The sequence below is a fragment of the Notechis scutatus genome, chromosome Z, assembly GCF_049901735.1.
Source record: "Notechis scutatus isolate UNSWTSFEM ecotype Mainland chromosome Z, rNotScu1.2, whole genome shotgun sequence".
Classification (NCBI taxonomy): Eukaryota; Metazoa; Chordata; class Lepidosauria; order Squamata; family Elapidae; genus Notechis; species Notechis scutatus.
The window spans coordinates 26,491,399-26,519,262 of record NC_142025.1 but is presented as its reverse complement, the minus strand read 5'-3'; the positions used below and the strand labels follow the sequence as shown (position 1 = coordinate 26,519,262).

At 36.9% G+C, this 27,864-nt stretch overlaps 2 protein-coding genes across 3 annotated transcripts; one reads left to right on the top strand and one right to left on the bottom strand.

The window, feature by feature from the left end:
* Positions 1–792: 792 nt before the first annotated feature.
* NKIRAS1 (NFKB inhibitor interacting Ras like 1) lies at positions 793–18,165 on the bottom strand. 2 transcript variants are annotated; one of them, XM_026685715.2, is made up of 4 exons: positions 18,056–18,165; positions 17,417–17,545; positions 16,891–17,132; positions 793–2,616 (listed from the first exon to the last, which is right to left on the bottom strand). In XM_026685715.2, the coding sequence occupies exons 2-4, from the start codon at positions 17,508–17,510 to the stop codon at positions 2,377–2,379; spliced, it is 576 nt and encodes a 191-aa protein (XP_026541500.1). In that variant the 5' UTR covers positions 17,511–17,545; positions 18,056–18,165; the 3' UTR covers positions 793–2,376. The 2 variants fall into 2 exon arrangements, with proteins under 2 accessions (XP_026541500.1, XP_087801453.1); XM_087945327.1 differs by lacking the exon at positions 17,417–17,545 and having other exon boundaries at positions 18,056–18,162.
* An 81-nt stretch (positions 18,166–18,246) lies between these two features.
* Positions 18,247–21,820, top strand: RPL15 (ribosomal protein L15). Its single transcript, XM_087945324.1, has 4 exons — positions 18,247–18,279; positions 19,534–19,710; positions 20,449–20,585; positions 21,464–21,820. The coding sequence occupies exons 2-4, from the start codon at positions 19,539–19,541 to the stop codon at positions 21,767–21,769; spliced, it is 615 nt and encodes a 204-aa protein (XP_087801450.1). The 5' UTR covers positions 18,247–18,279; positions 19,534–19,538; the 3' UTR covers positions 21,770–21,820.
* The last annotated feature ends 6,044 nt before the right edge of the window (positions 21,821–27,864 follow it).

The window sequence follows — 27,864 nt, the reverse complement described above, 5'->3', positions numbered from 1 at the left end:
AGAAAATTGTCTTCCATGGATGGCAGGGGTGGGAGTTTCGCATGTGCAACCTTAGATCCCATGTATGCACAAAAGAAGTTTCACTCACTCTCCCATTGCCTGTGTGGCTTGGTTCCCAACAGGCCATGGTTTGATACTGGTCCACAATCTGGGGGTTGGGGACCCCTAGTATAATAGGCAATATAATCTATTCCTGATAAAAGAATCATAAAAAAACAAATACTTTCCAGGTCACAGAACAAAAAGTTACATTATACTTTAATGCATTATGAAATTAAATCCTAAGCCAGAAGGCATACTTACATACCTATCCAACAATCTATTGATTTTTGGGGCAGGTGACTTTTATCAAAAGTTCGGATCATCTTAGTACTTAAACCCGGAATTTCCCTAACAGTTTAACATTAGAGCAATTTATTTGTGGTTTCAGGCTATTGCTGCTTGACATATTTGGAAGGAAGGTGGGAATAGTTTTTCCCTTTTTTTTTTTTGGCATCTATTTATACTAAATAAATGCTAACATATTTAATATCTCTATTTAAAAAGTTCCTTTTCTCTTTTAATAGCGCTCAAAATATGAACATAATTCAATTTGGCTTTCAATTAATAGTAATTGAAACACAATTCACTAATGACCCAGAATGAATAATTATATAAAATTCATGTTAACTGTGCTTGTTATGCTATAAAATACTGTCATTCTGTAAAATGCATGAAGGACAGCTGATGAATACAGTATATAAACAGATGACAGCCCTTTAAATGTGCAATATAAATAAAATGGATTCAGAATCTGTACTTCAATCTGTAATTTAACACCTAGATATGTCACCCATCCTATTTTTGTTACATTCTCAGAAGCTGCATTTAAATTTAAAAATGTGCTTAAAATATATCACATTAGGTCTTAAAGTATTTTATTCCTGGATGGAAAGAAAAGAAACTTGGATCGATTTCTCTACTGCAACTGTTTGAGAAATTTTAACCCTACCTACTTTCCAACAGATTTTTGCATCATTCAGAATTGTAATGAAAATTGTGAAAATACAAATCTAACCACAGATTCCATTTAGAAGTAGGTGAGAACTTCTGTTACGTTGTGATGGTATAAGCCACTGTAACAACCCTAGGATAGCTAGCATTTTTGAATTCTCCAATCTAGCACTATCTTGATTTGCTGGGGACTACAGTTCTTAAAATGTCCAGCAGGGGGCATTAGCCACATCAATTAGGAATTCTGGAAAAAAATTGATCTAGGTTTCTCATTAATTCCTCAAATCATCTTTATGTAATGTAGAATATAGATGAGGAAAAGTATATGTAGGTATGCTACTATTCCTTTTTCTAGGAAAGCTCAACTTGTACCTATGTTATTTTTGTAAAAAGATTTTTCCACTTTCCTAGGTTTTAAATCCTGTATTGATTTTTATGTTAACATATTTTAAGGCACTTTAATTGTATGGCAACAATAAGTACAATTGAAGTAAAAGATAGGTTGCTTAGACCTAAAACAGATGGAAGAATACTTTCCCCTAGTATTACTCATTTTTTTCCTGTACAGACTGGCTGATTTCAGCCAATATGTTAAGCCATAAATCATAGTTTATGGAATAAATGTCAAACAATGTGCTAAGCCAGAATCAAATACTCCAACATAGTCCTGTATTTTTAATAGTTACTTTTAAGACTTACGTATACTGGAAAATTCTAGGAATTACAAATCCACACTTTACAGTTGCTGAGATTGAGAAGCACTGCTACAGCCTTTTAAATGAACCAAGTTACTATTTTTTTTCTGATGCTGTCCTCTCTATTTCAGGAGGTTGCTGTCTCTGCACAGGGATAGATATTAGTGGGCTTTTGAAATTGGGGAAGGGTGCTTGATGATAATCAATAGAAGTAACACTGGTTCATCCAAAAGCATCAGTGCTAATGGTATTAGAACACTTTATAATAAAGGTAGTGAAGGTCAAATGCTTATGCTGCACCCAATTCTGTTGGCTTCTCTTTTTCATAAGTAATTTTTCGTAGCACAATGAATAAAGCTATACAATGTATGATCAAAATAAACAACTTTTTACCTTATTCTTTCATTTCTTTTCTGAAATGCTAAATGAGGTGGCAATATTCCCAATGATTCTAAAATGCCCCCTTTAGAAAAAGTCTTTTCTGAACTCAAACATTCTCCAGTTTGCATTCCACGAACATATTATTGAAGACAGACAACTATGATCATGTCAGTGTTTTTATGAAATGATTTCAGATGCCATTCTCATTGTGATCTGTGAGAACTGCTTTAGTTGCTCTAGAAATGAACAACTCTGGAAATGCAAAAGCCACAGCAGATTCTTGGCCCAGTGGGAAGCATAAGGGCATTCAGTAGTCTTCCTTATTGCATTTGGGTCTCCGACGGGAGAAAGAAAATGTCAACTTGTTCTGTGATTGGTAAAGTTTGCTTGCTAATACCACAAAAGGCTCCATCATTGTCCTTCGATCCGCTACTGTCACTTCCCATAACTTCACTGTCTCAATCCTAGCCCACTGTTGTGCAATTTCACTCTGTACTTGTCTTTCCTCCAAAAGGTCAGTTTTATTACCTAAAACAATAATTGGCCACTGCAAAGAAGGAATAAAACAATCAAAACGGGAAATAAGCTCAGTGATGTAAACACATTTCCAAATATAGAATTATTGCGAAGGGAAAAGAGACTGGAATGCACTCTTCCCTACAATTTAGCTGCTATCATTCCTAGTAGATCATGCAAAATTCAAATAGATCCATGAGCCGAATAAATAATCCTTTAGCTCCTTGGCTGACTTCTGTAAAGTTTATATATATATAAAAAGGTAAAGGTTCCCCTTGCATATAGGTGCCAGTCATTTCCAGCTCTAGGGGGCAGTGCCCATCTCCGTTACAAAGCCAAAGAGCCAGTGCTATCTGAAGACACCTATGTGGTCATGTGGCCGGCATGACTAAACACCGAAGGTGCACGGAACGCTGTTACTTTCCCACCAAAGTGGTCCCTATTTTTCTACTTGCATTTTACATGCTTTTGAACTGCTAGGTTGGCAGAAGCTAGGATAAGTAACGGAGCTCACTCCATTACACGGTGCTAGGGAGATTTTATATGTATGTATGTATGTATGTATGTACGTATGTGTGTGTGTGTATGTATGTATATATATATATATATATATATATATATATATATATATATATATATATATATATATATATATATATATATATATATATATGTTTTCTGAGGTTCTCATGGTATTTGTATGTGGATCTTTGGTTATTCGGGTTTTCTCCCGCGTAAGATTCAAAGTATCTAGGCAACGTTTCGGCGAGGTCCCACTCGCCATCTTCAGGCTGGTGCTTTCGGCTTAGTGCCAGTGCAAGCAGTGTGTGACCGGAGCTGCCATCTCTCTATATACAAGTGGTGGGGGATGGTGTGCTGGGCTGGTTGGCTGTGCTGCAGCCTCTTGATTGGTTGATGGAGTTGATGTTGGTATAATGGGCTGTGTAATGGCCTTTTGTTGTAGAGATATCCTGGATCTTGTGCTGTCATCTCCTGGGTCGTTAGCCTCTTGTGTTTTAACGGCTTGGGTAATGGGTTGTGTGATGGGCTTGTGAGTTCTTTTGTTGTGGTATCCTGGGTCTTGCGTTGTAATCTCCTGGGTCGTTTGTGTTTTGATCTCTTTTCCATTAGCCTCCTGTGTAGTAACAGCTTGGGTAATGGGTTGTGTGATGACCTTGTGAGATTTATTGCTGTGGTATCCTTGGTCTTGTGCTGTGATATCCTGGATCATTTGCTGTGTTGTGACTTCTTGAGTTCTTGAGGTGTAATTTCTTGAGTTTTCTGATGTGATGTCCTGAGCGGGTGGCTGTGATGTAGCATTTTGGGTTTTTAATATGGCTTTGAGTTTGGGGTCTGGGTCTGTGTTCGTTTGGCTTCGAGTTCGTGGTCGTGCCACATCTTCATGGTGGGGGTCAGTTCGCTTCATGTATGGTTCAGAGTAGTTTGAAGTGGGTAGTGATGCAGCTGCAGTGCGGCTTCTGGTCTGTGGTCGTGTCTCATCTTCTGTGTGGGTGTGAGTCTGATTTTTACGTGGAAGTGTGGTGGTGGCATCTTGTGTGGCCCTCATGGGTGTGGGTCTGGTGTCATTTATCATGTTGGGTACTCGTCTGTTCATGAGGGCGGGTTTCCAAATGGCTGGTAAGCGGGAGGTGTCATCTCTTTTATTCATGCTGTGTGGGCGTTTTCTATCTCTATGGCTTCTCTGATTATTCTGCTGCTGTGGTGTTCAGTTTTGGCGATAGTTCTGGTATTTTTAAGGTCAATCTCATGTCCTGTGGCTTTGAGGTGTTGGACCAGGGAAGAGGTTGGTTCTTCTTTTTTGATTGAGTTCTTATGTTCTTCAACGCGTGCACTTATTCTTCTGTTAGTTTGTCCAATGTATGTGGTGAGGCAGGCAGTGCAGGGGATTTCATATACTCCTTGGTTTTCTAACTCGATTTTGTCTTTAGGGTTTCTTAGGATGGTGGATATTTTTCTGTTTGTGCAGAATGCTGTTTTAATGTTGTGTTTTTGGAGGATCTTGCTGATTTTGTCTGTAGTGCCTTTTTATATATGGGAGGAGGGCTTTGCCGTTCTCTTGTTCTCTGTCTTGGATTTTGGTTGGGGTTTTTTTTGGATTAGGTGGGTGATCTTCTTTCTTTGAAATCCATTGGCTGTTAGTACGTTGGTGAGAGTGTTTAGTTCGGTTTTTAGGTGTTGTTCATCAGCTAAGCATTTTGTTCTGGAGATGAGTGTCTCAGCTACGGAATTGATCTGTGCTGGGTGGTGGTGTGAGAGTGCGTGTAGATAGCGGTTTGTATGTGTTTTCTTTTGGTAGATGGTGTGTCCTAGGGAGCCATTGGGTTTTTTGTATACCAAGACATCTAGGAAGGGAAGTTGATTGTTAGCTTCTGTTTCCATGGTGAATTGTATTTTGGGGTGTAGGCTGTTGAGGTGTGTGAGGAAGTTGTTCAGTTTTTCTTTCCCGTGTGGCCAGATTATGAAGGTGTCATCTACGTATCTGAGCCAGAGTTTGGGTTTGTGATCATATTTTTCTAGAGCTTGTGTTTCAAAGTGTTCCATGTAGAGGTTTGCGATGACAGGTGAGAGGGGTGATCCCATGGGTGCTCCTTCTATTTGTTTGTATTTTTGTCCATTGTAGGTGAAGTATGTATTGGATAGACAGTGGTTGGTCAGATCTAGGATGTGCTTGGGGGGTTGTATTTGTTTTGGATGGCTGTCAAGGCTTCTTTTATTGGCACTTGGGTGAAGAGGGATATGACATCGAAGCTAACTAGTAGGTCGCTGGGTTGTAAGTTTTGTTTCTTTATTATCTCGATGAACTGGAATGAGTTTCTTACATGTGAGTTGATGGATTCTGCATAGGGCTGTAGTTGTTTGGCGAGAAATTTGGCTAGGTTTTGTAGAGGTGAGCCTATGGAGCTGACTATTGGTCTAAGTGGAGTTCCTTCTTTGTATCTTGGGAGACCATAAAGCTTAGGGTATCTGGATGATTTCTCTCTGGGTATGATTCTTTGCTGGATTTCTTCACTGATGGGGAGGCTTTTATTTTGGATCTGGTGGTTTTTTCTAGGTAGGTGGTGGGGTCTGTCTTTAGGGGTTTGTATGTGGGGTCTAGGAGTAGGTTGGTTAACTTGGTTTGGTAGTCAGATGTGTTCATAACCACTGTTGCGTTGCCCTTGTCTGCTGGTAGGATTATTATGCTGGTGTCTTCTTTCACATCACATCAGAAAACTCAAGAAATTACACCTCAAGAACTCAAGAAGTCACAACACAGCAAATGATCCAGGATATCACAGCACAAGACCAAGGATACCACAGCAATAAATCTCACAAGGTCATCACACAACCCATTACCCAAGCTGTTACTACACAGGAGGCTAATGGAAAAGAGATCAAAACACAAACGACCCAGGAGATTACAACGCAAGACCCAGGATACCACAACAAAAGAACTCACAAGCCCATCACACAACCCATTACCCAAGCCGTTAAAACACAAGAGGCTAACGACCCAGGAGATGACAGCACAAGATCCAGGATATCTCTACAACAAAAGGCCATTACACAGCCCATTATACCAACATCAACTCCATCAACCAATCAAGAGGCTGCAGCACAGCCAACCAGCCCAGCACACCATCCCCACCACTTGTATATATAGAGAGATGGCAGCTCCGGTCACACACTGCTTGCACTGGCACTAAGCCGAAAGCACCAGCCTGAAGATGGCGAGTGGGACCTCGCCAAACGTTGCCTAGATACTTTGAATCTTACGCGGGAGAAAACCCGAATAACCAAAGATCCATATATATATATATATATATATATATATATATATATATATATATATATATATATATATATATATATATATATATATATATATATATATATATATATATATATATATATATTATTTGTGTGTGTGTGTTTGTGTGTATTATATATGTATATTCAATTTTATAATCTAATAATTGAATAGTTACATTTAAAGTAGATGCACTAAAACTGACTTGGTAATCACTAAAATCTTACTGACTCCATTTCCTGTATTTTATTACTGTTATTTAAAACATTTACATCTCCATATATACACTGCTCAAAAAAATAAAGGGAACACAAAAATAAGACATCCTAGATCTGAATGAATGAAATAGTCTTATTAAATACTTTGTTAATTACATAGTTGAATGTGCTGACAACAAAATCACACAAAAATTATCAATGGAAATCAAATTTAGCAACCCATGGAGGTCTGGATTTGGAGTTACACTCAAAATTAAAGTGGAAAAATCACTACAGGCTGATCCAACTTTGATGTAATGTTCTTAAAACAAGTCAAAATAAGGCTCAGTAGTGTGTGTGGCCTCCACGTGCCTGTATGACCTCCCTACAATGCCTGGGCATGCTCCTGATGAGGTGGCAGATGGTCTCCTGAAGGATCTCCTCCCACACCTGGACTAAAGCATCCCCCAACTCCTGGACAGTCTGTGGTGCAATGTGACGTTGGTGGATGGAGCGAGACATGATGTCCCAGATGTGCTCAATTGGATTCAGGTCTGGGGAACGGGCGGGCCAGTCCATAGCATCAATGCCTTCGTCTTGCAGAAACTGCTGACACACTCCAGCCACATGAGGTCTAGCATTGTTGTGCATTAGGAGGAACCCAGGGCCAACTGCACCAGCATATGGTCTCACAAGGGGTCTGTGGATCTCATCTCGGTACCTAATGGCAGTCAGGCTACCTCTGGCGAGCACATGGAAGGCTGTGCGGCCCCCTAAAGAAATGCCACCCCACACCATTACTGACCCACTGCCAAACCGGTCTTGCTGGAGGATGTTGCAGGCAGCAGAACGTTCTCCACGGCGTCTCCAGACCCTGTCACGTCTGTCACATGTGTTCAGTGTGAACCTGCTTTCATCTGTGAAGAACACAGGGCACCAGTGGTGAATTTGCCAATCTTGGTGTTCTCTGGCAAATGCCAAACGTCCTGCACAGTGTTGGGCTGTAAGCACAACCCCCACCTGTGGACGTTGGGCCCTCATACCACCCTCATGGAGTCTGTTTCTGACCATTTGAGCAGCCACATGCACATTTGTGGCCTGCTGGAAGTCATTTTTCAGGGCTCTGGCAGTGCTCCTGTCCTTCCTTGCACAAAGGCGAGGTAGCGGTCCTGATGCTGGGTTGTTGCCCTCCTCCACGTCTCCTGATGTACTGGCCTGTCTCCTGGTAGCGCCTCCATGCTCTGGACACTACGCTGACAGACACAGCAAACCTTCTTGCCACAGCTCGCATTAATGTGCCATCCTGGATGAGCTGCACTACCTGAGCCACTTGCGTGGGTTGTAGACTCCGTCTCATGCTACCACTAGAGTGAAAGCACCGCCAGCATTCAAAAGTGACCAAACCATCAGCCAGAAAGCATAGGAACTGAGAAGTGGTCTGTGGTCACCACCTGCAGAACCACTTCTTTATTGGGGATGTCTTGCTAATGGCCTATGCTTTCCATCTGTTGTCTATTCCATTTGCACAACAGCAGATGAAATTGATTGTCAATCAGTGTTGTGGACAGTTTGATTTCAAAGAAGTGTGATTGACTTGGAGTTACATTGTGTTGTTTAAAGGTTCCCTTTAGTTTTTTGAGCAGTGTATTTTTAAACCATTTGTTCCTATAAACAAAGTAACACCTACTTATGCTCCTGTGACCAGAATAAACAATAGAATAATTACTATACAGGCAATAAAATATATTCTAAAATGATGACCACTATTATTGTAGAACAGAATTCAGAAGTGGGCCCAATTTCAAGATACTTAAAAAACGCAGCTTTTAAAAACAAAGTCAGAGCCAAACTTAATTAAATGTCAAACAACTCCATTAGATTCAAGAGGTTTCAAATGAATAATTTTGTATCAATAATTTTAATATATTTATTTGAACAATGATTATGTCTGGATACTGCAGAGGGATATGGAACTTACTGCTTTTGAAATATGCTAAACTGCAATATCCAGTATTGCCAATGAGAAAAGATGCTAGGAGCTCTAGCCATAGTTCCCCCACCTGATTCAACAGAAGTAGACCTCACTGCTACCCTCCAGAATAATGACTATGCAAACTAATACTTATATAGGCCATCATTTGAGAACAACCACAAGCACCTGCAAGTAAACATCAATCAGTTATTGTCAGATAAATACCATAGTCATAAATATTGTTTCTTTTTCTCTCCTCCAAAGGAATGATGCTATAAATCAGTAGATGATTATTCAAACACAATCAAACAGCTCCAAATCGACTGCACAGTGTAGCTGAGTGAATGGGCTTATATACATGCAGTTCTTTTTTTTAAGAGTATTATTCTAAAGTTCTATTTTTTAAAAGATGTTTGCTACCAATATTTAAACATATATTTTGGTTGCCCTTAGAAGTATGTTAGCTGTAGAGAAAAATACCAGTTTAGTCTAGTGATTGCTGCATTAGACTGGAAACAATTTTGAGTTCTAGCCTTTTCCAAGGCAGGAAAGCAGGCTGGATGTCTTTGAGCCAGACACTATCCCTCAGGAATATTAGGTATGCTCGTTACTTTGAATTATTTATGAAAATAATAAAGAGGAGGTTAAAAACTTACTACCATTATGGTCAAAGAAGTTATTCCAGTGTTAGGTGGAGATGCCGTAATAATTAGATCCTATTAAAGAACCCTTGGATGCTTCAGATACTTCTCTTTTCTCAAGACATGTAGATTTTGAATGCTGGCTAATCTATAGCACTTCACAAATTCTTGGAAATACAGGTTTTGTTGAGGTGTTGAGAACGGAACAATATTTTCCTTCAAAATGAAGATTAAAGAATTGGCTAGCTACTGTTAAACTTTGGGGCAATCTATACCATCTTATTTGAATAGACAATTATTGAGTTTTGGTATACTCTATTACAATCCCTTTTTGTCTGTAATTTTATTTATGCCTTTATTACAGCAACATATTGCCATGCAGGAGTCTGTCCAGGACAATCAGGGTGTGGGGAGGGGGACCACGGGTGGCCACCCATGCCCTGTTTTGGCCAGAAGGGTCAAAGGAAGCTATCCAGGATGAAACGTGGCCCGTTTTTGCTAGCAGAGGCACCACAGGCCAGTCCTTTACTATTTCCCGGCTGGCCCCAAGGGCCATACTTAAGCACCCTGTGGACAGAATCTGGCCCGCAGGCCTTGAGTTTGACACCCCAGCCTAAATGAATGGTTGTAAGTTGAGATCTACCTGTATCACCTATTCACTGGAGTCATACTTCCTGGCTGAGAGATTTTTACTAGGGGCTTGCAAGTAATCTAGCAAATCTTGTTGTCTTGCAGTAATAGAGATTGAAAAAAAATTGCTGAATTCTAAAAAAAATCACTTTTTCACATAATTATCTTGAATCAAAAGGAAATAATTACAGGTAGCTCTTGACTTACAACAGGTCATTTAGTGACCATTCAAATTTATAATGGTATTAAAAAACATGATGTATGACTACTGTATTTTTCATATGACTATTGCAGCATCTCCATAGTTAAGTGACCAAAATTTGACTCTTGGCAAATGACTTGTATTTATGATGGTGCAGTGTCCTAACATCATGTGATCACCTTTTGTAAGCAAAGTCAATGGAGAAACCAGATTTACTTAACCAACTTTGCAATTAACTTAAAAACTTCAGTAATTCACTTAACAAATGTGGCAATAAAGGTTGTAAAATGGAGTAAAAATCATTTTAAAAATATTTCACTTAGCAACAGAAATTTTGGGATCCATTGTGGTTATAAGTCAAGGACTACTTGAACTGATTTTGTATCAACAAAACTCAAAGTAAAATCAGCCAACATTGATTCTACTTATCAATACATTAAATCATTTTAAATTTCCAGTAACTGCTTGTTGAAGTTTCTCACAAACAACTTAATTCTTAATAAAATCCAAATATTTGGAGTCAATATCCTTGCCCACGAAGTCTGTTACCCGGAATTAATGAGAATGAAGTCCAAAACTGGAGAGCAATGGATTATCTTTAATATAAATCAAGGTTGCCAAGCCTTTTTAAAAAAGTATATTTTTTGGATAATGTGTCCTACTGAACTTAAAAGCTATTCACTACACTTTTCTTTTTAGCAAAACTCTTGATATAATGAACAATATCTGCAATACCAGAGAGACTATTGGAAATGGTAATCTAACCAACTAGAAAGCATTGGAGGTGGGGAGGTAACAGGATTTGGAAAATATCAGAATGATGAGGGTAACAATAACTTTTCACAATTCACTTCCTTGTATTGAAAATTCCTTCCTTATGGTTCAAGTTTACAAGGATATATTATTAGATATAGATAGCTTTACTTCTTTATTTTAATGGATCTTCTTAACTATGGCATTTAGATTAAAAGTCTGAATGCAATAATATTTACAAGATATAACATGCTAAAAAAGTATGTTACAGGGATTGTACCTGTATCAAAAAGCAGATGATTTAAGAGTATAATTCTGCTTAATATGAAGAAGTATAGAACTAAAATGTGTTACTTTGATCTTTAGTAAACTGAAATTTGGCTTCTTAAAGGTTATTTGTATATTGGAAACCTAATTTCAAATCAGAAATGGTTAAACTTATCAATAAAGGACAGCATAACTATATTTCTTCTGTGGCAATAGAAAAAAGAAAACAAAAATTTAAAAAACTTTTCCTCTCAGTACAAGGTGAATCAATTATATACTACTTTACAAATATTGGATGGTCAGATTTCTTGATAGTAATATCAATATAGTATTTGAAGAAATAAGCCATAGTCAGGTACTATGACAACCACTTATATAATAAACTTAAGAAACAAGTTTAGTAACAAACAGTACAGTTGCTAAGTTGTAGTGAGAATCTATTGTCCTTTTACTTCTTTTCACATTCTGATTTAGCTATGGTTTAAAACACAAAATTGCCCCAGTCCAGAGACTAGGATTCCTCAACCACAATTCTGGTCATATGTTCAGCAAAGCCACTAAATTATCAGTTGTAAGAAACAAGCTTATTTATTTAATGTATTATTACTTTTTAACTAATTGGGCATTCTTAATAGCCACAATGACCAACATGGAAAAATATAGACACCAAAGTAAGATTAAAATTATTAACATATGGAAAAGAAAAAAAGAGCATCTTGTCTTCTATTCTGAAAATGATATCAAATGCAACTCTCTAGAGGAAAGGGCTAAAATTCCCCCCTTTTTATTTCTTTGATTGATCTGGAGCTCTGTTATAGGCTGAAGAAGCCTTTCCTGAAGGTCTCTGATGGTGAAACAGAGGCCGAGGGGTGACACGGGCAAGTGGCGATAAGTGGCCACAGAAGAAATGGGCCAGCAGCAGATTCCTACTGGGTGGGGCTGTCAGTGCCACTGGCATGATGCGAGTCAGTGGAAGTAGAAGACTTTAAAAAAACTTGGTGAGAAAAAAAAGGACTGGGTCTTATTTTCGGGGAAACAATATAGCTAACCTGAAACAATTAACTCTAGAGAAATTAAGAGCCCCTCCATCTCTTTTTCCTTTTCTTATCTTCACCCCAATTCACAAATTATACTATTCCTATTTATTGAATTATTTTTTAATTGAATAGGACCATATATTCCCGCCAAACAGATTTCAAGGTGGTTGTGTACGCAGTGGTATAGGTCTGCATAGCCAACATAAAAGAGCAAGGAAAACATTCTCCAAATGTCACATGTGCTGTATTATTTTAGATTATGGAGTTACAAAACTAAATGCTTCCCCTGCTTTAACTTGTCTTAAACAAAGAAACCAGCACAGCATAAAGAAATGATCCAATTACATAATTTTAACACAGAAGATGTAGTTCATTACCTCAGTTTGAGTCTGATATAATTCAGTTCATTTAAATTGACTTATTCAATTACCACCATAGTAGGGATGGAACTGTAACAGGCAGCATAGTAACAACCAGATATTGATTGTCTCAATCTTTTGTCTCAGTCATTTTAGGTGATAACAAGTGCCGAGGGAAATTATAATTTAAAATACTTGGAGAGTATCAGACTCTTGGAACAGATTGAATGAGAAGAAAAAACAACACCAGCAGCTACTTGTTTCTTATTTAGGATTAGTGAATAAAAGGGTAATAAGACTAGATAGTCTTTACCTTTCCTGACAGAAGTGGATCCTACAAGTTACACCATATTCTGACCAGCTTTCAAGCCACAACTATAGGTCTGATGTTAAACAAAAACATAAATTAACAGATCCCAATTACAGAACATTGAAAATCTACTGCCTTCTTAACAGAAGGTTCCCAAGAAAGAATTAAAACCATATAGGTAATCCTTGACCAATACCAAAATTGAGCCCAAAATTTCTGTTGCTAAGCAAGACATTTGTTGACTGAATTTTGCCCCATTTTATTACCTTTCTTGCCACAGTTAAGTGAATTGTTTAATCACATAGCTAATTGAATTTGGTTTTCCCAATAACTTTGCTTGTGAGGTCACGTGACCATGACACACTGAGACCATTAAAAATATTATCCAGTTGCCAAGTAATTACATTTTGGTCACATGACCATGGGAATGTTGCAATGGTCATAAGTGTGAAAAAACTGTCATAAGCACTTTTTTCAGTGTAATTGTAACTTTGAACAGTCACTAAACAAATGGTTGTAAGTTGGACTTCCGGTTTGAGCTTCTTCGGCGACAGACCGAAACCTCGTCTCTGCGAGGCTTCGATCCGTGCTCGCTGCTGGAGAGCCCCGAGCCGGCTGGTTTCGGGGCTAAGCCACCCCGTAGAGGTGAAGAGGGGGGAGACCGCCAGCTGGGTCGAGGAGAGCCGCATCTCTCCTCTTCAGCTGGCCATTACTCCCTTTCCCGAAGGCAGTTGCAGCGGTGGTCAGAAATGGCCACCACAAAAAAGAACTCAACCGGAAAAGAATGTGCAGGAGGAAGATAAGAAGTGAAAGTTTTGGCTGACCGGGTTAAATTGTAAAAGCAACAACCAAGCTACCCTGGAATTTAAATTTACAAAAAATAACATCGCTCCCAAAGAAGAGTCGGAAGCAGTGAAGGAAAGTGAAACGGGAAAGGTTTGGCTTTTTTTTTCCTTCTCTCTCCTTCCCTATACTGACAACTAAGAGACTTAAATAAGAAATCGGAAAAATCCGCTTTGACATCAATAGGCAATTAAGCTGAAAATAAAACAAAATGCCAAAGGGATAATAAAGATTTCTGGACATTAAAAACTTTCTTTTTCATAAGCAGGAAGGGAGAGAAAAAGAATAAGGGCAGGATCTGGAAGAGGGAGGAGACTGACTGGAATTAAAAAGAATCTAAAGTAAAACTTCAACAAGACTTCTAAAAGATACATTTTAACTGAAACTTTGCAACTAAATAGTAACCCCAGGAAGAGAAAGTGAAAAAAAGAGCAAAAAAGAAACAGCTTGCGTGTATTTGGATTATTTGGTGATCTTTGGATTTTTGGTTATTATATTTGAATGACTAAAATCAATCAGGTGGTTGTTTAAAAAGTTATACAATGGCACCACTTCTGGATGAATTGAAAATGGAACTTAAAAAGTACAAAGAAGATGCACAAGAAGGGAAGGGTTATTTTGGCTTCGTTTTTCAATTCTTAGAAATGGAGATTTGGAACTATGAGAAACAACAAGAAAAGACTGCAAAACAAGAAGACTGGGACAAAGAAGAAGCCATCTTTAATGAACAAGTAATTCTATGTGGGGAAGAAAAAGGAAAGGGGGGAAAGAGAATGGAGAATTTAAGACTTAAAAACAACCAAAGAAAAGAAAAATAATTCGAAAAATAAGTATAATACTGGAAAGCAACAGAAAAGGGAATACAGAAGAGAGAAATAGAGGTAGAGAGACAAGGGGGTAAAAAGGGGAGAGAGAAGAAGAGAGGGAAGAAGGAAAGGAAAAGAAGTTACAAAGGACCGGAGCAAGATATAGAGAAACAGGGCCTATTTAGAGATAATGGGTGAAAATCTAACTGAAAAGGGGATTCTGTAAAGGTACATAAGATTGTATTGTTATATTAGTAATAGATGAATGAAAATCTAACTGAAAAGGGGATTCTGTAAAGGTACATAAGATTGTATTGTTATATTAGTAATAGAAATAACTTTAGAAAATTGGAAACAACGTATGATTAAAATGAGGGATAAAATAGTTAGTGTACTTTAGTGAAATGTTTCTGAATAAAATAAGTGAAATAAAATAAAGAAAGAAAGAAAATTGAATTAGGAAGGAACCGGAACATTTTAATTAGTTAATGTTTTATAAAATATAAGAGAAGAGGGGAGGAATTAACTATGGAAAGCTTATAATTGTTCCCATAGAAGTATGATATTTAATTGAAAAGTAATGTTAAAGATGTTAAGACTTTAATGGATATTAATATTAATGATAGAATTGACTTGGAATGGAATGTTGTTTTAATTATATACATTTATAATTTTTTTCTTTTTTTAAGAATACAGTGTGTATTTTAAGAATGTACAAGCAGAATCCGAATGGAAGTTATGTATTATATTGAATGTTACAACTTTAGGGAAAAGATATAAAGGCGTCATACTCCAATCAGTAATTACAGGAGAAATTTTGTTTAATGAGAAAAGATAATAGATAATTGAAACAGGACAGACAAAAAATATAAATACAATGATTTGAATTGAGATGAGATAACTAAAATAAAATTGAGAAAATTAAAAGAGGGGAGAAGCTATGCAGAAAATGTAAAATAGTAATAAGATATGGAATAGAATATAAAAATGAGCATGAACCTGAATTTGTGTCTGTACGAAGAAATGTAACCCGGGATTACGCTGCTTTCAAAAAAGATGTTTTATTTGTATTTTTTTTTCTCTTTGTGAAAACTCAAATAAAATTTACAAAAAACAACAAATGGTTGTAAGTTGAGGACTACTGTATACTTTTAAAATAACTTACTACTGTAATGGGGACACAGTGGCTCAGTGATTATGATCCTGAGCTTGTCGATCAGAAGGTCAGAAGTTCAGTGGTTCGAATCTCTAGTGGCGTGTAATGGAGTGAGCTCCATTACTTGTCCCAGCTTCTGCCAACCTAACAGTTCAAAAGCACATGAAAAATACAAGTAGAAAAATAGGGAGCACTTTGGTGGGAAGGTAACAGTGCTCTGTGCGCCCTCAGCATTAAGTCATGCCAGCCACATGACCATGGAGACGTCTTGGGACAGCGCTGGCTCTTCAGCTTAGAAACGGAGATGAGTACCACTCCCTAGAGCCGGAAACGACTAGCACACATGTGCGGGGGAATTTTACCTTTACTATTGTAATGCTACATTCGGTTCATCATATCAGCAAGACCAAAGTATTCCACAAATATTTTGTTTGAAACTAATGCCACCTGAAATCTTGTTTTAGATTGCCCCATATTAAGTTTTTCTGCCTGTATTTTGTCCAAAACATTTAATCCCACTATGACAGGGGTATCATACTCAAGGCCTTTGGGCCAGATCTGGCCCATGAGGCGGTTAGATCTGGCCCGCAGGACCGCTCTGGAAACAGCAGAGGACCTGCCTGCAATGCCTCTGCCAATAAAAACAGAGCTCAGAAGGGCCAGGTGCGGCTCTCCCTAGCTCCGTTTTTGGCTGTGACTGCTTCCTGTAGCCCTCTGCCAGCAAAAATGGAACTCCCATGACAAAGCTTGCCACACCCAGCCCAGCCCTCCAAGGTCAAACACAACCCTCATGCGGCCCTCAATGAAATAGTTTGACACCCACCAGCACTAGGAGCTCAATATCTATAATTCATTAAGTACACAGTGCCTTGCGTGAATGAAATTATTCAGTGAGGCAAGATAGAGAATCCTGGTATCTAATATTTAGGGCACTTTCACCTTAAAGTCTCATATAAAAATACACCAAATTATGACCTGGATTTTGTCTAAATCAAATTGCCTCTTATGACAAGCGGTAGGACTTGATCTCATATCCATTTCCAATAATAGTACCATGAATATGCAATCCTTTTCTTCCAAGGGAGACTCTTCTAAAGAGATTAAGAGGCAGAAGGGTCAGAAAGAAGATAAAAGAAAAAAACTTGTTGAGTAAGGAAGAAACTACTCAGACAATACTGTATGTTATCCGGGCCAAGCAATTCTTTATAGTGAGATTATCAAAGTGGAGTTCCTTCCCTTTTTTTCACCTTCAACCCATAATCCCTGACCCATTCAAAATTGTATGATAACTAATAAGCAGCCTTGAAAAATAGTCATTTACCTCTTTCTTTTCTCTGAACTTGTCAATCTCCTTTTTGAGCCAATTAACTTTCTTAAAAGATTCCAGACTATTTACAGCATACACTAGAACAAAGCCATCTGCCATAGAATAATAATGTTTGGGGAAATCTTCGTCTCCTTGCAGTCCTTGGGTGTCATACAGGCGTAATTGTTCTTTTAGTCCTCGATCTGTTTCAGCCATAGCGACATATACATCTTCCATAGTTCTGCTGCACTCTTCACCTGTTTTTATTTAAAATAAAGAGCAACGATTTCTTGGGGGACATAACATAAAATTCATTTATGTTTTCCACAAGCCAGCTTGGTTCAGGAAAATGCATATAAGGGATATCTAATTGTTCTTGAGAACTTAGTTTGCCTTTTGTGAAAAAAAGTAATTGACCAATGCAAATATGTTATATGGATCATTTTACATCTATTCCAATCTGGCAGAATTTATTAACTACTAAAGTGGCAGTTATAACATTATTTACACAACTATAAAAAAAATTAGGCATCTTTCTTACCAATAGTGTGATTACCGTACAGAACTTGTTCCAAGATGGCCGTCTTTCCCACTGAACACATTCCACAAACCAACACTTTGAAGCCTTTTCCCATTTTCTTTCAGACTACTACCGGTAGAAATCCAAAACCTATAGGCCACCCAGAATGGTAATTGTTTTTGTCATTTCATAGATTGTTTAAAGATAAAAGTATGCTATTGCTACAATATATAACTGAAGTGAGTGGCAATCACTTTTAAAATTACAGGACAACACTCCTAAGAACTTAAGATGTATTCATATTTCTGGAGTGTCGAGCAAAAGGCTTCTAGAACATTTTTATTTTCAAAAATAAGTTCATTTGCATCAAGTTAATGAAACTGAAATACTTTTTTCTAAAAGAACAACAAATAAAGCGATTTTAAATATGAAAGAATTATTCTATATTCGAATTTCTTTAACACAACCAGCTTCGAATTCTGGAGTAAAATTGAAAATTAATTTAAAATAAGAACTCAGTCATGACCTTCCCATTTCATAGATCGTACGAAATAAACAGTCAAGGTGAAAGCGTATCTCTAAAGCACTCTATCATTAGTAATAATGAAAACAATCCCAAAATGTCGTTAAGGAGAATATTTTCTAGGATAATTTGCTTGCCTAGACGGTTTTAAATGAACATAACTTGCAGAGCCGCTAGCCAAAAGTCATAGGGAGAAATTCCATCTCACATCATGAAAGTCCACGCTCTTATAACATGTGTTCCCTATGAACTACATTTCCCAGCAAGCACCTGACCACCGAGTATTTCCTGCCCTCCTCTGTTGCAAAGCATTTTGGGAGAGAGGCCTCTTTCTTTCCGGCTTCGAGTGCTGTCTGGTAAGGTTTCTTGGGTTCTTTCTGCGGACGATGTATCCATTGTCATCCTGCAGTCTGGAGGCTTTTTGCACTCGTTTGGTGCAGATTCTTATGGATCGAGGCTCGGGGAGAGAGGATGATTATGTTTTGGCAGCTGTGGAACAAAAGAAGGGTTTAGGATCTTGTTTGGCCGAATGGCGTCTTGGGCCTTATGTTACCGGGCGAAATGGCCGGGTGAAAAAAAGATGGAAGGATGAGAATGGAAACGAAAAGAATCGTTGAAATTCTGGGTTCCTTTTGGCATCGGGTCTTTTTTTACGGCTCAGAATTATGGTGAAAATCGAACGATGGCACTCATGCCGTCTTTCCTCAGTGCAAACCTCTTGGGGGAAGGAGCTCTGAGGAAGTAGAGCAGATTTATTTATTTATCACACACATACAGGTCTTCCTCTTATTGTGTCCACAACAACCCTGTGAAGTGGTTTGGGCTAATTAATAGAGAGTGATTGGGCCAAAGTCACCCAACTGACTTTAATAGCGAAGGTGGGATTTGAGCTGAAAGTTTCATGCTTTCTAGCCTGGTGCCTTAACCACTAGGCTCTCCTGCGCGAACCTCAGTTCTACTCTGATTTTCTATTCAAATCCGATTGATAATCAAAAGGAGGGGACTGCTGTGAGAGTCAGTCAGAATAAAAAATAGAATTGAAATAGAAAATAAAGAATCACTCCCAAATTGGCAAGCTTGTTTTAAGGCTTTCTTTTTTAAATAGTAAATGATGTAAAATATTCCTGCTTTCAATCTTTAGGTAGTTGCTTATCCAAGTTCATTGGATTGGTACAAAGGAACAACCTGTTTTTGACTAAAGCTAAAACCTGTAAAATTTAAGGAAAAAATACTACCTAATATTGATAAAAACATACTTCTGAATATGAAGCACATATTCACACATAGTTTTGGGTGTATGGTGTATATATAGTAAGCAATAATTGTATCATGGTCATCTGGCTTCAGAAGCTGATTGAAGGAAGCAAAAGTTATGCTCTTTGTGAAACGTGTGAGACTGAAGTTAAAATTGCTTTTATGAGTATGTGCCTTCTTACTGGCACATTAGCAGAAAAAAGCCTGAATAATGGCATATTTTTAATGGATTACTTACTGTCAGTTTTAGGGAGTTTATTTTCATATACTGGAGAGCCTTCTTTTAAAAGAATCCCTTTTATATACCTGTTATTAAAGAAACATGATGTAACATAATTCTGCATTTTCTTTACTAGGTAAGTCATAATGGGTGCCTACAAGTATATCCAAGAACTATGGAGAAAGAAGCAATCTGATGTGATGCGTTTCCTTCTGCGTGTCCGTTGCTGGCAATATCGTCAGTTATCGGCACTTCATCGAGCTCCTCGTCCAACCAGACCAGACAAAGCCCGCAGGCTGGGATATAAAGCTAAGCAAGGTAATAGGAATATTTAAAAAGGTTTTTTGTATGTTTGATTGCATGCTTATTACATGTATGGAGAAAAAACTGATCTGATATACTGCTCACTATAGGAATTATTATAATAATTAACTGGAACGTAGCTATATGCCCAAAGAGGATAAACTGCAGAAAACATCTGACAAGTCAATTTGATAGAAACAATTCTTACATAAGGTAGCAAATCTTAACAATTCTCTTTGTCCATATTATGTGAATCTAATTTCTGCCATTTTTTGTTGCTGTAAAATTATCATCTCAGTTTAACAAAATGGGCATATGTGGATCAAAAATACAGAATAGCCAGGTAGCTTGGACAGAAGTTATAGAATAGAATAGAATAGTTGGAAGGGACCGTGGAGATCTTCAGGTCCAACTCTTTGCTTAGGCAGGAAACCTGATACAATTTCAGACAAATGGTTGTCCAATCTCTTAAGAATGTCCAGTGTTGGAGCATTCAGAGCTTCTGGAGGCAAGTTCTACATTGTTTTAACTGTCCTTAGTTCTAGGTTGCTTCTTTACTTGATTAGCTTCCACCCATTGCTTCTTGTCCTGCCCTTGGATGCTTTGAAGAATAGCTTTACTGCCTCTTTATGGCAACCCCTGAGATGTCAGAACACTGCTATCATGTCACACACACCCCAGTCCTTATATTCATTAAACAAAAAGACTAGGAGTGACATGATAGTAGTTAAATGCTATTTGTTTCTGTTGTAGGTTATGTCATCTATCGCATCCGAGTTCGTCGTGGTGGTCGTAAACGTCCAGTTCCTAAGGGTGCTACTTATGGAAAGCCTGTGCATCATGGTGTGAACCAGTTAAAATTTGCCCGGAGTCTGCAATCCGTAGCAGAAGTAAGGAAATCTTGAGAAGAACCTTCAGACATTTTATTATAGCATAATAGATTATAAAATTATAAATTACACTATGGTAATATTACAATATAATTTTGTCCAACATGTATTAAACTAATAAGTTTAATGAAAATATTCCTCACCAAGTAATAGTGATCCTGTAGTGTTTCTATTATTAGATGGAATGTGTATTTTATTTATAAACAATGCTATGTTAAGTAACTGTATGATCTTCACTTACATGAGGACATTATTTCTGTGTAAATATAACTGGATCTATAGAGCAGTACAGAAACAATTGGAAATAAGATTACAAACATTTAATTCTTGATGGATTGAATTAGATTTTAAGGATTATCTATTTTTTTGGGAGACATAGTTAAATTCAAATGCTATATTATCATAGCTCACATAGGAACTCCACTTTTGCCATTCAAATGTTATTACTTTTCATGGTATATTCATGAAAATTTTCATACAGAAAAGAGTGCTGGTAATGCAGAGTACTGGCTCATGGGGAAACCAATGTGTTTTGAATTATACAGAAAACCACATCAAGCCAAATGAATGTTTGCAGGAGGCTGACATTTGAGCAGCATTGATTGGGAATAATAGTTTACTAGTGCAAATAGCTAATATCTGAGTAAAGCAACTATTCAAAGCAATATTTGTGGAGCCAAATATCCAGAGCTGGGAAAATATGAGAATGGCCACTGGCCAAAATGAAATACTTACATGTAAAGAAAGGGAATATTAAATTACTTGTATATACTTTAGTGTTTATATACTCTTATTTCTTTTCCATCATGTTTCTCAGTCTGATTTCATTTGCATAACATATAGGTATAGATACATATTTAAACTATTTCATTTTCTAGGAGCGTGCTGGCCGACACTGTGGAGCTCTGAGAGTGCTGAATTCTTACTGGGTGGGTGAGGATTCCACATACAAATTCTTCGAGGTCATTCTGATTGATCCATTCCACAAAGCAATCAGGCGCAATCCAGATACCCAATGGATCACCAAACCAGTTCACAAACACAGAGAGATGCGTGGGCTGACCTCTGCTGGCAGGAAGAGCCGTGGCCTTGGCAAGGGCCACAAGTTCCATCACACTATTGGTGGATCACGCCGTGCTGCCTGGAGACGACATAACACTTTGCAGCTTCATCGTTATCGCTGATCCTTTTTATTTTAAATTTATCATAATAAAAAGCCATCCAGTGGTTTTACATTTCCGTTGTTTTGTGTGGTCATTGAGAAGAAATTGGTATAAAAAGTTGAATTAAAGGATTCTCAGTGCAGCTTCTCATCTATAAACATGTGACTAGAATATGCAGCAGAAACTCATTTTTATTTATCTTAATAATCCAAATTATTTTGATTCTAAATTTTGAAAAAAAGTTAAAAATAAAATCTGTACCAGAACTGGAAAAGAAATGCTATTTAAGCAAATACCAAATTTTGGAATTTAGTTTAAAATTATTCCAAAAGTGATTTAATGAAGATTTATATAAATTTATTAGAGGTTGGACTCTATTTTGTAATCATAATTTATATTAATTGTGATACATCTTCAGGAAATAAATGATTGGATATGCTATGTTGACATGCTATTTTGTTAGTTGTAAGTAAACGTAAAAAATGGTTAGTCAAAAGTTTCATAATGAGCCATGTTTAAAATAAGACTGAATGATTACTTGTTCCTAAACCAATAATTCCTGTTTAGACTTTCATAGTCATAGTTGCAATCAGAAAATGGTGAATCCCTTTAAATACAGGTAGTCCTCAACTTACGGCCACAATTGAGCCCAACATTTCTGTTGTTAAGCAAGACATTTGTTAAGTTAAATTCATCCCATTTTATGATCTTTCTTGCCACACTTAAGTCAACCACTGCAGCCGTTAAATTGGTAATATCATTAAGTGAATCTAGCTTCCCCATTGACTTCCAGAAGGACGCAAAAAGTGATGACCCCAGGACACAGCAACTATAAATATGAGTCAGTTGCCAAGCATCTGAATTTGATCACGTGATCATGGGGATACTTTAATGGTTGTAAGTGAAAAAACGGTCAGCTTTTTTCAGGGCTGTTGTAACTAAACGGTCATTAAATGAACTGTTAAGTCAAGGACTACCTTTATTGCAGGTTTTTTTGTTAAGTAGCTTGCTATATAGGGGCCTTCCCTGAGCTCAGTCACATAACTCCCATTATTTCCAGATAAAATTGTTCACCTAATTCCAAACAAATCTAAAAACCATATTCTATTGAGAAATGAGAAGGAGCTGAGCTTTTCCATCTATTTGAATGGAGAACAAAATGAACAGTTATTAAATAATACCTAAAAGGCATAGCTTGTACAGAGACCATCCTGTACTTTCTAGCTGTCCCAACATACACAAAAGCAGCAAATTACTTGGTTACATAGAAAACAAATCTCATTGTTATAAAGGAGTTGAGCAAATATCTTATTTCTAAGCTCTACTGCCTCTGCATGCTGAGGTAAGTAGTTTATAAATTAAAGCATAAAACTGCACAAATACTCTAATTAAACATTACACTTCTCTACCAATCTATTCCCTGTAAAGTTTTCTTTTTCTTCAGCAAACCTACAATTTAGGTTTTGATAGAAAAGCTTTTAATGCAAATTAGGATTTCACATTGTACAAAATTATGTATTCTAGCTTCAATTATATTTTCAGGATTACAAGTTTTATATAGTTTATATTTTTATAACATACAAAAATACATCTTAATCTGACAGTTATAATAAACATGAACCTATAGCTTCTAGAATTTATTAATTTGCCATGCTGAATTCCACTAGTATTAAGGTAAAATAATATTGGGAAATTATCCTTTTATACTAAATTCATTGGGTCTTTATTGATTGGGTAACAGATTGTATTCTTATTTTATGAAAATGCAAAACAATTCAGTTGCACCAATTTAGGAAACATTTCCATTGCTTGAAAACTAAGGAAGTTTATATTTAGAGGAAAAATGTTTCGCATCCAAGACTAATAAAATTATTAAAAACTGCACAATGGGAGAAAAAGATATATCCAACTGTATAGTCTGCCTGGCATTCTGACATTCTGTTTAAAATATATTTTCCTACATTCTTCATTATTAAAAAATCAATTTTTCTTTTATGCAGAAAACACTAGCCAATGCTGCTATGCTGACATCTATAAGCTGCCCAAGCTTTCATTAAGTATTTCTAATGAATCAAAAATTTTAATCTTGTTGAATGCCTGATAAAATTAATACAATCAAAATATTTTAGTGAAGAGCTGAACAGCATGACGGACATGCCCAATTTTTAGTCAATTGCAGAGATCCTTCTACCTGATTATTCTCATCAGTTAAGGTTCAACTTTATATAATAAAAATAAATTATAACTTAAAATTTGGTAGTATACAATGGATCAGTTTTTTTCAGTGTATAACAACTTCCAAAATAATTCAAATAACTAGCTAATGTTAAGATAAACTTTTATCCCTCATTTGTTTAAGTTACTATTCTTGATATACTGGCAATATAGCAAGCCACAAAAGTACCCAAGAATCATGAATCCCAGAATATACTCCCAGTTCAAACTGCTGAAAACAGCAATCTTTATTTTTATGAGGTAGAGTTTTCTTGTAATTTTCTTGTCTTGAAAAGTATCTATTGTGTACATAAAAACAAAATCCTCTCCAAACATCAAACTTAGTACTTATGTTGATCAGTACTTTTACAAGGCCTGCAAGCCATGGCTTGCAAAATGTAATGGCTGAGTTCACACATGCTATAATTCAAAAACAAAGTACATTTTGATCTAATGTAATAGTAACCATGTCCATCTGTTTCATATGTTTCATTTACATTTCCAAGCATAGTGACAACATGCAGTGAAATGTAAAGTGTTAAATCACCTTTGATAAGTATGCTTATATTTGAAGTTAGTGATAAATTTCCAGATTGCCAACCAAAAGGGAATGAAATGGACTATGGTGTGCAGATCTTGTTGGTAAAGCATTTTTCTCCTGAACTGTTTTACATTACACAACAATGAAGACCAAGTATCAGTTGACAAGACAAATAGCTTTTAAACTTGTCACAGTTTACCTTTAATTTAATTCAATTGGCAATATGTCTTCATTTGGATTTTAAGAAAAAAAATAGGGACATACAAAACTGAACTACTGTCTCCTAGAATTTATGAGAATATATGAGAAATTTCCATTTTTCTTCTGGAATGTGTAGATTCACATCTGGAGAACAGTCAAATCAGTGAATTTTGAACACAACTAAAAATACAAATATCATTTGTAAATATATTAATGAAATGATTGCCTTAGTAAAATGTCTTACATTACTTAATAATACTAATCCTACTCTATTTGAGCTGTGATGATACTTATGTTTATAAATGAATATAAATGATATGTTGTAGAACTTATTGTCAAATCTGATTTCTGCTAACTTGTTTAGAAGTTGGCATACCTTTTTTTTTTTAAGGAGTCTAAATCTTTAAAATCTTTGTTAATTTTTAAAAATAGAACTCAGCAATGTTAGCAAGAATTTAATGAATTGCAATTCTAATTCTGTTCTATTGGATCGGTTTGGAGAAATATAATTGTTTTAGACATATTAATACTTTGGCTAAACCAACACTTGATATTATTAGTCACACATGAAAAACTGATAAGAAAATTATATAATTTCCTACTAAGCTTTAAAATGGAAGGTGAACAAGTAAAAGAAACAATGATAGTTTGGGCAAAATTTTTTGACTATACTATAGAACTAGATAAATGGCAAAAACTTTGGGACAGAAATTACAAACTGACAATGGCTATTGCAAATAAGGAAAATCTTTATGAAATGTTTCACCGGTGGCACTTGCCACCAAGAAGATTAGCAAAAATGTTTAACAACATGTCCACCAAATTTTGGAAATGTAATCAGATTCCAGATATCTATTATCATATGTATTATCATATATGGTAGACATGTATAAAAGCAAGAAAATGTTGGATGAAAATACATACATGGTTGGAAAAGATAATAAAGCAGCATATAGATTTAAAGCCAGAAATATTTTTGTTAGTTATAATATCAGAAAGCTATGATAAAGGGACTATATACTTAATGCTACATATATTGACAGTAGCAAGAATTGTATTTGAACAATATTGGAAAAATGAGAAGACACCACTAGATGAAAATATAATTTGGAAAATATTGGACGAAGCAAAGGTAGATAGATTGATATTGAAAATAAAAGATAAAGGAGATACAGAGTACTATTCAACATGGAATAGGCTTTATCAAGAGATAAGAGGTAGAAATTAGATTATCATTGTTATCTGTAAGTAAAATATGAATGTCATTCATATATATAAGTATGCCAGTATAATTAATAGGATCATAAATAAGTTAATATAATTATAAATATGGTTGTAATTATTAAGTATTATAACTATCAGTAAATCTGGGTTGTTGTTTTTTTCTTCCTTTGTAAAATGAAATGCCCCGACAATATACTGTATTCAAAATACTTATATATAAATAAAAACTTGACAAAAATACTTTGACTAAACATAAATATGTTTGGTATTGAATTAATAATGCATCAGTCCATGATGACTTTTATTCAGTTATTTGGATTAGGAAGATTTATTTTCAGTTACTGTGTATATACAGTTTAATTCACATATAGGTCATCCTCAACTAATGACTACAAAATGAGTCCAAAATTTATATTGCTAAGCAAGATAATTGTTGTCAATTTTACCCCACTTTATGACCTTTTAACATCTATTGTTACAGAATCAATCAGCAATGTTAATATAATACACAGCAGGGGTGGGCTAGTGGGGGCTCGCAGGGGCTCGGGCTATTCCCTAGCTAAGACTCTGTGGGGCTCGGTGAGCCCCCAAATTCCACTCCAGGATGGCTCTGCCACGGTCACCGGAGCCTTAGCGCAGGAGTGAAGCGACCCTGTACTTGCCCTTAGCGCCACATTTGCACTCAAGGCAGCCCTTACCTCCTACTACGCAAGGGAGGGGGGAGGAGAGAGATGAGAGAGGGAAAAGAGAATTCTCCCCTTTTCTCTCTCTCTCTCTCTTTCATGTGCGCGCGCGCACACACAAGCAGGATACCCTCCTGGGCCGGGATCACAGCAGCAGCAACGGTGACAACTCCTCCTGCTGCCACCACTGCGTGCTCACGTGAGTAGCCGGCCAAGCTGCGGAAAGCCAGAGCTCTTCCCTTATTGCATTTGGTAACGGCGGCAGTTGCTCCTACTTCCTGAGCTGACACAAAGGGGACGTGGCTGGCACTGAGCTGCCCATGAAGGACATGGAATCGCAAAAAGCAGCCAGTCGCAAATGTGCTGCTTTCCACGATTCCGCGTCCTTTGTGGGCAATTCAGCACCAGCCACGGTCCCATTCATGTCGGCTGAGGCGAGAGAAATTATAAAATAATAGAGGAGAGAATGAGAGAGACGAAGAGAGAAACAAATGAGAGAGAGAGAGAGAGAAGGGGGAGAGGGCCACAGAAACATAGAATAACAGAGTTGGAAGGGACCTTGGAGGTCATCTAGTCCAACCCCCTGCTCAAGCAGGAGCAAATACTAGCCTCTACCTGCGATCGAACTCATAGCCTCCTGATTGTGAGGCGAGAGCTCCACCTCGAGAGTTGGAGGGAGAGATTGAGAGAGAAATAAATGAGAGAGAAGGAAGAAAGAAAAAGAAAGACGGAGAGGGGGTGGAAAAAGAGAAAAACAGAAATGAGAGGGAGGGAGGGGGGAGAAAGAGAGAGACCTATTTTCCACAGAAAACACCAGGAGCAACAACCTGGGTATGGTTGGGGGGATCATGTGACTGGGTGAGAGTGGTGTTGAGTTGGCCACACCCACCTAGTCATATGACCACCCAGCTACACCCACCTAGGCAGTCATAAGGACAGAGAGCCCCTGGTTAAAAATTTGAAGCTCACCCCTGGTAAGAAGATTCTTAACCTGATGTTGTACTGAACTTCCTAATTCTTTAAACTCGCCCTGCCTTTACATTCCTTAATATTTTAAGTTTACATTTTACTATTTAGTCTGTGACTTCACTATTCCAAAACTGTATATACAAGTGGAATATTCTATGAATGCATTTTTATATATTTTTGTATGTATTTTTGCAAACCAAATTAATGATATTCACATTCTGATTATTAATTGCTAAAAAGTTTAAACTGTCAGTTTTTAATGTATTTATCAAATTTAGAGAGCA

Bases quoted from the DNA above. Each gene is read 5' to 3' on its own strand.
- RPL15 (XM_087945324.1), top strand. From the start codon at position 19,539: ATGGGTGCCTACAAGTATATCCAAGAACTATGGAGAAAGAAGCAATCT. The intron at 19,711-20,448 runs GTAATAGGAATA...TTTCTGTTGTAG, and splicing joins GGGATATAAAGCTAAGCAAG to GTTATGTCATCTATCGCATC. The intron at 20,586-21,463 runs GTAAGGAAATCT...TTCATTTTCTAG, and splicing joins GTCTGCAATCCGTAGCAGAA to GAGCGTGCTGGCCGACACTG.
- NKIRAS1 (XM_026685715.2), bottom strand. From the start codon at position 17,510: ATGGGAAAAGGCTTCAAAGTGTTGGTTTGTGGAATGTGTTCAGTGGGA. The intron at 17,133-17,416 runs GTAAGAAAGATG...AAATAAAAACAG, and splicing joins GTACGGTAATCACACTATTG to GTGAAGAGTGCAGCAGAACT. The intron at 2,617-16,890 runs GTAAATGACTAT...CCTTCTTTGCAG, and splicing joins AGTTCAGAGAAAAGAAAGAG to TGGCCAATTATTGTTTTAGG.